Consider the following 14123-nt stretch of genomic DNA (forward strand, 5'->3'; position numbering starts at 1 on the left):
GGAATTAAAATTTTTCATTTTTTTGTATCACCTATTAAAATAAACATGCAAAATAAAAAGTAGTTATTGGAAAAATGTCAGTTGCAGTTTTTTGTTTTTGCTTTGGGGTAGCAGAGTTAGTTGTTTTCGTTTTTAACGCCATCAAACATTCTACCCTAAACATTATTGTTTTAGAAAGAATACAAATAGCGCATGGGCAAAACTAGTATTAGAAAGTCACATTTCTCATTAGATGTTTGAAAAATTATACAAAAATGTAATTTTTCACCATCGTGTCGCCATGTTCAGAGCTATTTGTTTTATATGCTGCTTCTTATATACTGCTATAAATCTAAATAATAAATGATATTTTTTTATTTATTGAAAAACAATATAACGCTAATACTGAAAATAAACGTCTACTTCGACAATAATATAATACATTAATTGTCTCAAAAAGCACAATCGACTAGTATTATAAGCAGGTGGCTTATACCTGAAAGTCATGGGTTCGAATCATACATATATGGATCTTAGTGTATTTCGATTTATATCGAATCAGCGAGATGAAATTAATGATAATTATATAGTTATGATTCCGATCGATCATCACAGATTAGATTTTTATAGTTTTTTCAAAACTAGCTGACGAATTATTAAATAAAAAGTCGTTGACTGTAAGCTTTATATTAAAAAAAAGTCGTTGACTGTAAGCTTTATATTAAAAAAATTGTGTCTTATTTCTTAGTAGTTGTTAATTTATTGTTAGATGTTTACCATTATAGCAATTTAACCCAAAGACTGTCATATTGCAACGAAAGATGGGCAGAAAAAATCGATTGCCCTTTGTACCAGGTTGGCAATGACAAATCAGTGGTCATAAAGCAATACAATAAATATTTTAATTACTCTGCATCAGAGTTAAATAATCATTTTAAAATTGTTTTCATATGCGTTTCTGGCCTAAAATTATCATTTTAATCACCATTTTCTGTAGCTGACGTTGAATCATCTTCTGCTCTTTTAAATTGGCATGAGAAAAGTCACCATACACACTATGCACATTGCAAATAGTTTAGGTATCATTCATTACATTTATAACCAAAATTTCAATATCTGCAATACATAAAATAACCTAACAGGTCGTATTAAAACTGCTGCTAAAATTAACTTTTTTAAACGTTATATATGTATATATATTGCTACCATATTTTTGAAACCCCCTCATATAATTAATTTATCGAATTGAAATTTTTGCCTGAATTTTTTTCAATAATTTATTATATAGTTTGTTGCAAGATTATATATGCAACATTTTAATTTGTTGAAGCTGATGGTTTTTAAATATTTGCGTAAAAATATACTACCTTTACAATGAAAGAAAATTAGGCGAATGTTAGCATTCACACAAATTACACAAAACGCCATTATTTCCAATATGAAATCAATTACAATAAATAAAGCATAGATCTTAATTAATTGTACTGCCGCTATTTTTATTCGCACAATAAGTAAGGTTTTAAGAAATATTTAATTTACAATATAACAAATTCCAAATGATACAAAAAGTCTAGAAGTGCAAAATAGTGTATAAAAAAATATACGTCTGTGCTCTCGTGCCGTTAATTAAAAATGTTCGATTTTTTATTGCAATATATTAAAATTTTATATAAATTATTGGGGTACGAAGCGGGGGGGGGAGAGAACATTATATGAGCAGCCCTGTAAATAAACAACCACGCTCCGAGAAAAAATCCGCGATCCGAGACTTAGTTATGAGCACAGCCATAGTGCACGCGAAAAGGTTACGCGCGCCTGCTTCGTCCCAGAACGGGTTCCGTGTTACACGGTCGGCGGCGGGACCGCAACCTGTTTCCCGACTGGCATCCGTCTGCCTTTCTCTATCGCATCCTATCCGCAAATGCGAATCCGCCCGCCGAAAATCTGCATAAATTGACCCGATTTAATTAGTTCCCGATCGCCAGCGCATGGCCGGACGAGAAGGTGTTATGGCCGCGTGTCATTTGCCGCATCCCGTCCGCGAGCCGTCGCTCCCTTCACAACATTGACGGATCTCCTACTTCAGCTCTGGCCAGGTATATCGGTTTATTGGCTTATTGGCATTCTATAAAAATGGCTGCGATGCTCCGTTTGCTATCGTCGTGCGAAACTTTTCGCGAAGATAAACACTTGTTGCCGTTAGCAACGCTGCACCGCATATTTGACGTTTGTGGCCCTAACGCTACGAAATTCGAGCAGCTATTTCACAATGTATTCGGCAAACGTTCGAAGCAAACGGCGCATTGTGCTATTTTTGTATTAAAAAAACAACCATCGATGACGAATCATCGCGGCGCTATTTCTTGGAATAATGGTCAATTTATTTGCTTTTTGAGCCAAACTTGATTTAGGTCGGTATCCTTTGCAATTAAATAGGGAGGCTATTTTTAAATTTTAAATAATATGTCGGGTAGAATTTTCCGGTTTTTAAAAACCGGTTTGATGGATAAATTTGAAAACCGGTTTTCTTATTTGTATGTGAAAATATTACTTATTGAATTTAAAAATAACATTGACTTATAATTAGAACAAAATTATTAAATGCTTTATATTTATTATTTTAATATTTACTAAATTACCAACACTTTTTAATTTATTTGAAAAAATATTTGTTTAAATATATATATTTTTTGTATGGTAACAAATTTCGATGATAAATATGAATCGAAGCAATGTAGAAATCTAAAATATGAAGAAAAAAAACAGGAGAGGGAGGTTTTAAATATCTACCACCTCGTTAAAACGAGGTGGTAGATATTACCACTATATATACCTAATACTGGGGTAAATAACACTACAAAAGTAAAATTAAAAATACACATTTTTTGACCGTTTTATATGCATTTTTGCTACCGTGGCTATACAAACTCGCTCAGTAGTTGCATAATGAGGTTGTACTATACCTCCTACCTAGGCTGTTGCGTGTGACAAACCGGCGATAATCTCCAGCATCACTAATTTATTTAAGGATACAAAAAAATATATTTACCAGAAATAGTATCTCTATTCATTTTAAAACAATTTCATTTCTTTAAAGCTGGCAACACATCTTACTTAAGCGTTTGGACCGAGCCCCGTATTAAAAAAATAATGAACGCCAGGGTTGACATAAGTTTTTCCAAAACAATATATTAAATTTATTTCAACTTTTCGATCACCCTTTTGTTCAAATTTATATGTTTAGTTCAGAAAAAATTGATATATCCGTTTTCAGTTTTTCAATACTTTTATAAACGAAGCAAATGATAAAACTTTCCAGATTTTTTGCTGCATAGAGCCGTGAGCCACTTTATCGTGGAGTAAAATTATCCTCTTTCTATTTAAAACCTCTAGATGTTTCATTTTCATTGTTTCCATTAAATACTCCAAGTGTTCCCAATAAAGTTTAACGGTTAACTTTAGAGGTAGAGTTAAAAAACACGTTTAAAAATAGTTTTGTATGGTTGTATAACAGTGTCGTTTTCGCTTAAAGTTCGTGCGGTACCCGCACTCTCTTTTTTCCCAGAATTTCACTTTCTTTGAATACCGAATATATATAGCATAATTATTTAACGGTGATTTTTATACTAGCCTCTAAACCTACAATAAATTTTATATGTTCTAAATTAAAATATCCAGTTCGATAGGTTTTAAATCATTGCATACCAGAACATATACTTTATATATTTCTTTTGGGAGCAACGGTAGCTGGGCTTCTCTTATTCTGCCATTTTAGAATCTGGGGCTAGAAATATTCTTTCTGTTGTAATTCAAACTTGACTAAACACAAGCTGATGTACTACTTTTCCATTCCAAAACTACTGCCAGCACTTACAGCACTTACGCTCCTGGACTAGCACTGGTTCTTAAATACCAGCCCAGGAACCACGCTAGTGCTGTAACTAAGCGGTAGTTTTCAGTATGATGTTCTCAAAATGATTCGTTACTGATAAGAGTCAAATGAAGACATATCTAGAAAAGTCAGTCGAAGAATATAAATTATAAAATATATTAAAACTTCTTAGTTGTTATAATATTTTACGATTTTATAATAATATTTTTAATATTGACTTAGTATTTTAATTTTTGTTAAATTATCGATTAGGTTAGTTTGATGTCGTTATTATACAATATAGGTTTTGTTTAACTGAAGAGAGCCGTGATGACTAAACCATTGTTATTTCAGATTAGTCATAAAAGTAGTGATTTTTTATACGGTCAAATACCCCATAGTTGTCAGGAAATGCGTGAAATATTAGCACGAAATCTCTCAATAAATATTACAACATTATTTATGCAATTTTCGATAACCTATATTTTTACTTTTATCGATTTTGAAAACAACTTTCAATTTCTTTCACTAATCAACCGTAAACAAGCCACGCTTTTCCGTTATAAATTTTATTAAAAAAATATATTATTTTATGTAAATGGAATAGTATTCCACATTTACCAAAAAAATATTCGTACATCCTTGAACATATGTTTAAAATTGGGGAAAACCAGCCGTTCTTTTCTTTCCGTCCCCACGAGAATATTCGCCATTTCGCATATGCGCGAATTTCTGCTCTCCTGCTCCGATACGAGAGCGTTTAGAACCGTCCGGAACGCCGCGCTGTGTCGGAACGGAAAGTTACTCGCGACGCTCTTCGATTTCTGCTCTCCTAATCCGATTCAACGAACCTTTTTGCTCGCGATTTAAAGTTGCGAAATATTTTTTAATAAAAAAAAACACATCGCATAAATAAAATTTATTTTCTTCATAAAATTATAGATAAACGCTTCACGCGATAATATCGTAGCTTCTCATCTCTGTGCTCCTGCTATGGCGGAGCGCGCTTGCGATTCCGTATGCGAAATAAAAAAGTAATAAGTAATAAATTGAGTAACAATTTAAAATATCAGGAGCCCTCAACCGGTTGAGTATAAAATTTTAAAAAGAAGTATCACAATTTTTTAAAGTTATTGTATATCCATTTTTATAGTATTTTCGTGTACATTTAAAAAAAAAATAATATGCATTTTTTTTAGGTAGAATCATTGGCTACAATATCGTATCATTAGATAATAAATTCACCTTAAAAATATCGAGATATTTAATAAAATTCACAGACATATTAATTAATTTTATTATTATTATTAATTTTGCTTTAAATTGGATCGCTGCAAATAAAAGCATTGTTTGGCTTGTTAAGGAACTGCGGTGAATAGTGTCTGGTTAAGTGGTTTATTTTTCTTAAGACAGTTTGTTTGTTATTGTAATTTAATTGTGTAACAATAAATTGAGAGGTCTTCCCTGGGTGCGTCCCTAGTCTTCAGGAGTTGAACTCTGGATTCCGGATGTCAAACTGGACCAGTGGATGCGAAGAGTCGCTGGTCTGAAGTTGACTCAATCTCCTCTTGGTTGTAGTTCAAGTTGGAGGGCTCTTGAAGTTTGGATACCTTGAAACCCGAAGCGAACGTTCAAGTGTGAATGCCAATAGAAGTGTTTCTGTGGAAATCTCAGAGGAGCTAACTTATACTTTTATATCCATGGCCTCCTCCATGGGAGATTTACTTGTTTGCCCCTTTTCGGTGGGACGACCAATTACAGGAGGGTTTTGAGACAAATTGCATTCCATTATTAATTGTCTATGCCATAATTTCCCAAACTTTTTTGCTCAACAAAATCAAAAACTCCACGGCTAACTAAATATACTAAGGTATATGAAAATTATATTAAAAATAATTCTTTCATTCTGATTAATCTTATTGTGAAAAATATTTCTTTCCCACCTCATTCGACGTTGTGGTGGAGTTATGTGCTATACAATTTATAATCAATATATGTCATTGCAATTAGCTCCGTTTTTTAATAATAGCGCATTTTTATAAATAAAAATTCGAGTGCCGCTGCCGAGGCTCGAACCCGCAACCTCAGAGTTACTAGTCTGAAACGTTCCGCCCTACGCTATTCCGTCCTTTATATGAAACTTATTAAGTAATACATAAATTAGCTTTACATTTATTGCAGTAAAAGTGAGTTTTTTTGTTGCAATTATTTTTACATCTTTTCCCATCCTTATTATTATTAAGATGCGGCATGTGGTCCTTAAGACAAATCGTAGTTCCGGTATAGGTCTGATTTCTTGACCGATTTAATTTTTTCTCTCTCTTGATGATTGCCCTTCCAAGCTTGGTCTCCTTCTTTTAGAAACATTATTATTTTTTCCGACTCTCACGAGACATTCTACAAATTTTGAAGATCCAATCGCATATTTTTAGAAATATTTAGAATATCTGCATCACGCCTATATTCTAACAACTAATGGTGACAGCAAAGTCCAATGCATGGAAAATTAATCGAAGGGTCCATTTTTTGATCGCATATAAATTTGGTAAAGCCTGATCAATTGATCTATGAGATGGACTCCTCCCATTGATTGATTATATAATTTGACGATTTCCGGTCGCTTCACCTTCATATATTTCTTGTTTGAATTATCCCTACGTTCAACACCACCCTATAACATTTGATGCAAGTGTAACTGTTTGATTATCTAGCCATTTGACTAAAACCACTTTCCCATCTGAGCTTGTGACGTCATCCAAGCTTCCTTTTGGCTTCTTTTGCATAATCTTGTCTGGCCTCAATGGAGGATTGGAAAATCGATTTATACGTATTGTACCAGCAGCATTTATTTTTTAGTGTAACAAGCTTTCTAAGAGATTATACGAAGAGAAATAATTATCATAATACAATTTATGACCCCCTTACTGTATTTTTTTTGCGAGAAGAAGGATCATGGATGCGCCAAGGCCATATATTTTTCTGTTGTGGCGCCTTGGTAAATGATGAAATCATACATTTGTCCTAACTTACCACATAATACAAAAAAAAAATACTCCCAAAAGTGAAGTTTTATTATCAATTGTCCTCTAAAAGGCACCATCTGATCATCTATGTACAAATTTTCCTCCTTTCGCAATTCCAAGCAATGTCTTCTTATAGTATCATATATTAGACGCACTTTATAAAGTTTGTCTTGTTTCATATTTGGTATTTCCGATTTGTTCACCAAATGTAAATTGTTCGGTAATTTGAAAAATCTATGTCTCGACATTGATTTGCGGAATAAACTCATTTTGATTGATATATCATAAAAAAGGAGAACCGAGGAAACTTTACCGTTCCAATTGCTATATGCCAAATGAAAAGTGTTTTATTTAATTTTCATCAGTTTGGCTACAATTATTACAATTATTTTGAAGTACATACATGTTTGTAATTTTTGCTGTTAGTACAGTAGTAAGACACTGAAGGGTTAAGCTGTAAAAATATTTCTCACGGTGGTGTCCCATCTTAACGAAGAACCACATTTTTTCTTAAACGTTTAAAACGCTTTATCATGCGTCGAATTGGTATTTTTCATGATTAAATAGCATGAGTTAACCCCTTCAATTGTGAATAAACGAATAGTTCGATTAATGAACTCGAGTAGTTTCACAAATTTTGTGCTGAGACGACCAGCTAAAGGCTTTAGTTAAATCAGAACTACGCACAATAGTTAATAATCCAACAGTTTTGGATCACTTAACTCAGATAGAAATATAAAAAAGCTTGATAAATGGGTGCCGCACGAAGTGAATAAAAAAAAAATTGGCGTGTTTTTGCGCTTCTTTTATGCAACAGCTACGTGCGATTTGCGAATGATAGGGTACCATGACAAATGGCACATGAATATTTGACCCTACGACAAAAGGCCCACGACAGTTAATACCACGACGGTAATAATACATGTTCTAGATTTAAAGTGTACCATACAAATACACATTTTTTTTAGTAAAATATTATGAAATATATGTATATTTTTTCTTCTTAAATCAATAGAATATATTCATGAAGAAAAATACACATTTTTGGTTTCGCTTTCAAATTTTATATGCACACTGAAAGGGTTGATTAATAGGTGTATTTTTTACAAACATTCAGTACATCCAAAAGAGGAATTAAAAATAATAAATTCGCGCAAGCTTAATTAAGATCCACCGATAAAGAAATATAAGTTTTTACTATATTTTGGCATCGTATATATGTTTTAGTATAATTATATTGCCCTCTTTAATTTTAATATAAAGAAATATACTTGTAATTCGTGAATGGATTGTAATTAGTCTGGCTTATCTATATTTATAATTATGCAAAATTACTATTATATAATATATGTAAATTTCCATTATTTCATATTTCATAGAATTTTTAAGTATATACGTTTTTTCATAAAAAAAATATATTGGACATTTTGTCTGTGGGCCAAAGATTTATGAGCCATTTGTCGTGATACGAAACGATAGATCAGAGGTGTGAGTCGAATAACACATGAAAGACCTGAGTTCGAATCTATCAATGTGTTTTTCAATTTCTATCTAAATGATTATTTAAAAGAAAAATATTTAATAGGATTTAATGTAAATCATAAAATAATATTTATAAAATTTTCCAATCCGTAGAAAATTTATTTTTTATTTTTTACTTATTATTTATAGACATTTTTAAACACTGAAATAACTTAAATCATATTGATGGTAGATCTACATATACTAGATATTATATTACAACATACTGTCTAATTTTATAACCTACAACAATATTATTTTCAAAGACCTTTAAAAACCCGATCAAGGTCGGCAATAATTATAAAATATTTTTGATATCTGTGTTCATTATTGTTATTGTTAAAATTTCTATATATTATATTAGCAACTACACTACTATTTTAGAAATTTAATTGAGCCAAATATATTTATTGTTGATTTATTTACATAATTTAATACACATACATTTTTGTATTTATTATTTTTTAACTTGAAACATAAAACAAAGGTTACATGTATTGATTTTCGATGAAATTTATAAATAAGACTACTGAAATAGCAATTATAAAGAAATTTGCTTTATTATTTGTAACGATATTTTTAGATCAACCCCGAAAGACTGAAAGCCATATATTTATTTACGTAATAATAATAATAACAAGAAATATATTCAATTCGTAGTTGTATATTTAATCAAATGCTGTCTTAATAAGCTTTGATGTTATAAAAAACCCTGTGAAATATCAGCAGTTCTTATAACAAATTTTGAATTATTTTATCTATGTATCATGCGTTTATCTGGATTACCTGAGCCCTTTTCACAAAGCAACGTCAAACTATGTTTTTGGAAATCGGTATAAAAAAATATACTTCTTAATTGAGGTACAGTTTAAAATGTTTTATTAAGCAATAATATAAATCGATGATTTGTGTATTTTTACACGTGTAGTGTATTCATCAACTTCCAAGTATGATGATATAAACATGTATATTAATAAACTGCTGATACGCTGACCAACAAGTCATTAGTGAATGTTTTAAATAATATTGCTGATTAGTGCATTTGTTTTGTTTTAATGAACTTGAGCAATATTTATTGTATTGTTTGATAAATATTTTATTAATATCATAAACACAAGTTTTAAAGATGTGAAAGGAGAATAATATCAAATTATTTTCACTTGATAAATTACAAATACGAATCATCGATTTTGTTGTTGTGTATTGTTTTTAATAATATCATAAAAAATGTTTAATTTAATACTTGCCTCACATTAAAATATAAATTATATCTGAAGCTTAACTATTATTTTGTGATAGTGAATGTCTCAGACTAAACAAGTACATCACCGTTCAACAAATACAATGTTTGTTTTTTATGCGATAAGCACGTGCAGTGGCGACTGTAATATGATTCTAAAATATGCAAATTGTCTGAATCATATTATTATTACACAGACTTAAGAAATATAAATATTTGTATTATTTATTTTTAAATTACATTTTTTATTATCTTATCGACATGAAACTTGATGTAAAAATAGATCTTGTAAATGTCTCAGCTAAGATTATTAGCTAGCCTAATCCGCCGTTTTGTTTTATAATTGTTTCACTATTAAAAAAATTGAAAATTGAAACTCAGTTATTTTTTTTATAACAGAAATTAAAATATAAAAATATTATTTTTTTATAATTGTGGAATATTACGAAATTTATAAATAAAAAAATATATTTATAGATAAACAACTTATTATAAAAATACACCTTGTAATTATCTCGGATGAGTTCGTTAGCCAGCCCAATTCGCTATCTTGTTTTAAAATTGCGATTAATCAAAAAAATAAAAAAATCAGAGCTTGGTTAAAATTGTTTTAAAATATAAATTAAAATAATAATAAAATTAGATTAAAAATAAGGAGAACAAAAATGTTTATTAAAATAATAATATTATTACACACAGAAATCTACCTAATTCTTGCAGTTTTTAATTGGACGGGTTTATTTTTAGTGTAAACATTTTTTAACGCAGCTTATATCCTTATATAAAACAATGTAGGTTAATATGACCATATTTTTAACGCATTGTACATAATGGAAAACAATAAGCTCCATTGTGTAATGTAGAAGCTGCCTGGCACTTATTTACCATGCAGCCGCGTAACATCAGGAATGACTTTAAAATACCAAGAAATATGCGACCGTTGCGTCGAGTTAATGGTTGTTTTTGAATATGCTGGTTACCAGGGTTCAGTATCGCACGAGCTTTTGCGAAGTGCTGACGCTGTTTCTGTGTTATCGCCGTTTCGACTTGTTTGTGTCAATTTTGCCCTTTGTGTCCTAGATCGTTTATGACGCGCGTGGGTGCAAAATGGCAGACAAGAACATTCCTTCGCAACCGACAACCCCAGTGAGTCAGCAACCCAACCAATTGACACTGTATTACACGCGGCCGCCGCAACCTCAAAGCCAGATTCAAAACCAACCCCAGATTCAAGCTCCTGGCTCAGCTGGAGACCAATACCGGGTTAAATGGATGCCACTATCGGCTGGGATACGTAACAATTCACCACCAGTGAGACAAACCATGAGAGGAAGAGGAAAACGCGCCATCATGAGCCAAATCCGACCGATAACGTCGACTCAAGTTCTTCCCACGACGACAGAAGTTAAATCGCAAAATAAGATTAAAATATTAGATGCTCAGTCTCTACCAGACAGCAGCGCTCAGAATATGCAGCAGCAGCCGCAACAGCCGCAACAACAGCAGCAGCAACAACAACACCAGCAGCAGCAGCAGCAGCAACAACAGCAGCAGCAGCAGCAGCAGCAAATCCAGTACCCAAACTCTGAATTAATCATCAATAACCCGGCGGAGCCGTCTCGCTTTATCAGTATCTACAATCCAATGGATAATCAGTTTCACAGGATTATGTTGCCAACTAGTCCCATGGTTGTTAACAATCAGCAGCAAGGGAATGCGCTATACTTGTCGGCGTTGCCTCAAATGGGTTCGAATCTAATGTACATCCAAAATAGCAACGCCCAAGTCTTGCCGCAGCATCAGCAAGACCCTCGTTCGATTTTTCAACAATGTCTACCAAGTCCTGGTGGCAGTTTCGTTCCACAGTACTCAAATTTTGACAACATACCGGTGATAAGCGCGTCTGGGATGCCGATCAACCCAAGTGTGTTGAATCAGAACGTTGTTCAATCTTGGCCTAACAACCAGACAAACCAACCGAGTAACGTACCATTACTAGTCAAAGAAATTAATCCATTGCATTGGCCTGAGGTAACGTTTAATGCAAGCGTTTTGAATCAGAATGTCAATCAAACTAGTACCAAAGATCAGACAAACCAAACGACAAATACACCGACGGGGGGAAATAGAGGGATAATATATCGGCCAATTACGACACTGCCAATGGTTGTTTCCAGAGATTTGTTGAATCTTAATGTTGATCAAGCTTGTCCCAAGAATCAGACAAACCAATCGACATCAGCGGCGGATGATAGAGATAAAGAAGTGCATGTGCCAATAGACGCATCTCGAGATGTATCGAATCAAGCTAGTCTCAATGCGCAAACAGACCAAACAGTGGACAAAAAAAATAAATTACCCAAATCGCGCATTTTATTCAAGCTATTGGAGGATACTGAAGACGTGTTGAACCAGGATGTTGATCAAGCTTCTTCCAAAGATGAGACAAATATACCAGCAGTGGGCATAGGAGAGAAACCTCTAAATCCTATAGTTGTGATTGAGTCGATCACTAGAGATGTGTTGAATCGAGCTTGTCCCACAGATCAGGCGAATCAATCGACCAACGTAACAGAGATGGATAAAAAAGAGCCAGTGTTGAATCCGCAGCTCTCTCAGGCGGAAGAAATACACAAAGAATCGGACAAGGAAGGAAAACAGATTGCCTCAGTGAAGGCGATGAATCACGTGATAGATGGGCATTTGATCCAAGAATCTTCGGTTCCTTTCGAAAATCAAGAAATTGTTGACACTTTCAAGCAAAAGGTAGTAGATTTACAAACTGAACTTGCGAAACCACCAAGAATAATAACCGTACAAGATGTCTACGAGTTCGTCAAAAAATTAGAAGGGTGTGCTAAATACGCAGAACTCTTCTTAGAGCACGAAATAGACGGAGATTCTTTGTTTTTGATAAAGTGCGAAGATATGGTCAAGTGTATGAAAATACCATTAGGCAAAGCTTTAATAATAGAGCATAATATTGATAAAAATCGTTCCTAAATAACTAAATAAAATGTTACGATTCATTTAGTGCACTCTTCGAAGTGACAAAAGAGTCCACTATAAATCTTATAAAGTACGATATTGTATAGGATATTTTTTACGTCTTGATTAATTTTTAAAAATCGTTACTATTAAATACTAAATGTATCACTTATTTTCTGGGCTCTGATATATTTTGATAACTCCAGAGCTCTGTTTATTTTGTAGACAACAAAACCAGTCTTATTTTAGAATATTACTAATGACTGAAATTATGTACGTCACCATTTTTTTTATATAAGTATAAGCTACATTTTATCTTTCATTTTTTATTATTTTATTTTGGTTTAACTGGAAATATGTTATGTATATTATATTTACTACTTATGAACATAAAATATCACAATCACCAAAAAGTATTTTATATTTATAGTTTAGTAAACGAAAAATGAGTTTAATATTTTTTTGTGCATTTCTACAATGATGTAATGAGTCGAACAATTATTTTTAAGTATGACATATTTGAAAATTATTTTTATATGTAATCATACGAGTACATAATCAAATAAACATATCCTAATTCTATTCCATTTTTTATTTATATTCATTTTTATAAAAACAGTGGGTAGAGTATATTGTACATTTAAATGAAAGAGAAAACTTCATATTATATGAAAAAGTAAGTTAATTATTAGCATTTTTAATAAAAAAAATAACACGTGAAATGACGCTTTAATTGGAATTACCTATATATTTTTATTCATGTCGATTTTCGGCATTAATGATCATAAATTATAAAATGACAATATATGCATTCAAAATTTCACTTGTTAAATATATTCTGATAAATACAATCTGCCTAATTACACAGTACTGTACGACTGGTGTTGTAGAGCCTTGCAAATGTGTGCTTGGCGAGTCTCTCTGGTTCCTCGTGGTCAACTGGGTCGAGATGGTGAGTCTTGGGGATCTTGGGTTTTCTGCCAGTCCAAAAGTCTTCGTCGAGTGATTCAAGTAAGTTTAAGATTCTCTATATTGATTCTTGGGCAAAGCGAAGTCGAATGAAAAATAAGACCATTTTAGGACCAATATTAACATTGCTTAGCTCCGCTACAAAACATTATTTTGTGAAAGCGTTAAAGCCTTACAACCCTATATTAGTAAGTACCCAAAGCAGAAACTAAGCTTGCCCCTCCCAAATTACGATCAACCCATTATGCATGCAAGAAAAGCATAAAAAAAGTATGTACTATTTTGATTCTAAACTTTTAGATATGATCAAACAAACCATTCAAAAAAGAGTAATTCGTTAATTAAAATTTGCTTGATTTAATAATGTGTTAATTATTATGATTAATCATGATATATCAAAAAACTAAATAGTTTACCAAATTTACTTTAATTTTTATTTGGTTTACTAATAATACTTGAGTTAATTGCTTTAGTAGTGAGTATATTTATTATATAATAAATATCATGTGTATCTAGGCATATAACTTTTAAT

General features: G+C 32.0%; 2 protein-coding genes across 2 annotated transcripts in view; both read left to right on the plus strand.

Moving 5' to 3' along the window:
• Positions 1 to 14123, plus strand: part of LOC148228338 (innexin inx7-like) — a 30377-nt gene that overhangs the window by 5026 nt on the left and 11228 nt on the right. The gene's annotated exons all lie outside the window — the stretch shown is intronic.
• On the plus strand, positions 1746 to 13204 carry LOC148228340 (uncharacterized). The gene is made up of 2 exons (XM_088199315.1): positions 1746 to 2075; positions 10715 to 13204. The coding sequence occupies exon 2, from the start codon at positions 10742 to 10744 to the stop codon at positions 12635 to 12637; it is 1896 nt and encodes a 631-aa protein (XP_088055441.1). The 5' UTR covers positions 1746 to 2075; positions 10715 to 10741; the 3' UTR covers positions 12638 to 13204.

Source organism: Plectrocnemia conspersa, unplaced genomic scaffold (assembly GCF_051122295.1).
Source record: "Plectrocnemia conspersa isolate PC_06_02 unplaced genomic scaffold, ASM5112229v1 ptg000012l, whole genome shotgun sequence".
NCBI classification, from domain to species: domain Eukaryota; kingdom Metazoa; phylum Arthropoda; class Insecta; order Trichoptera; family Polycentropodidae; genus Plectrocnemia; species Plectrocnemia conspersa.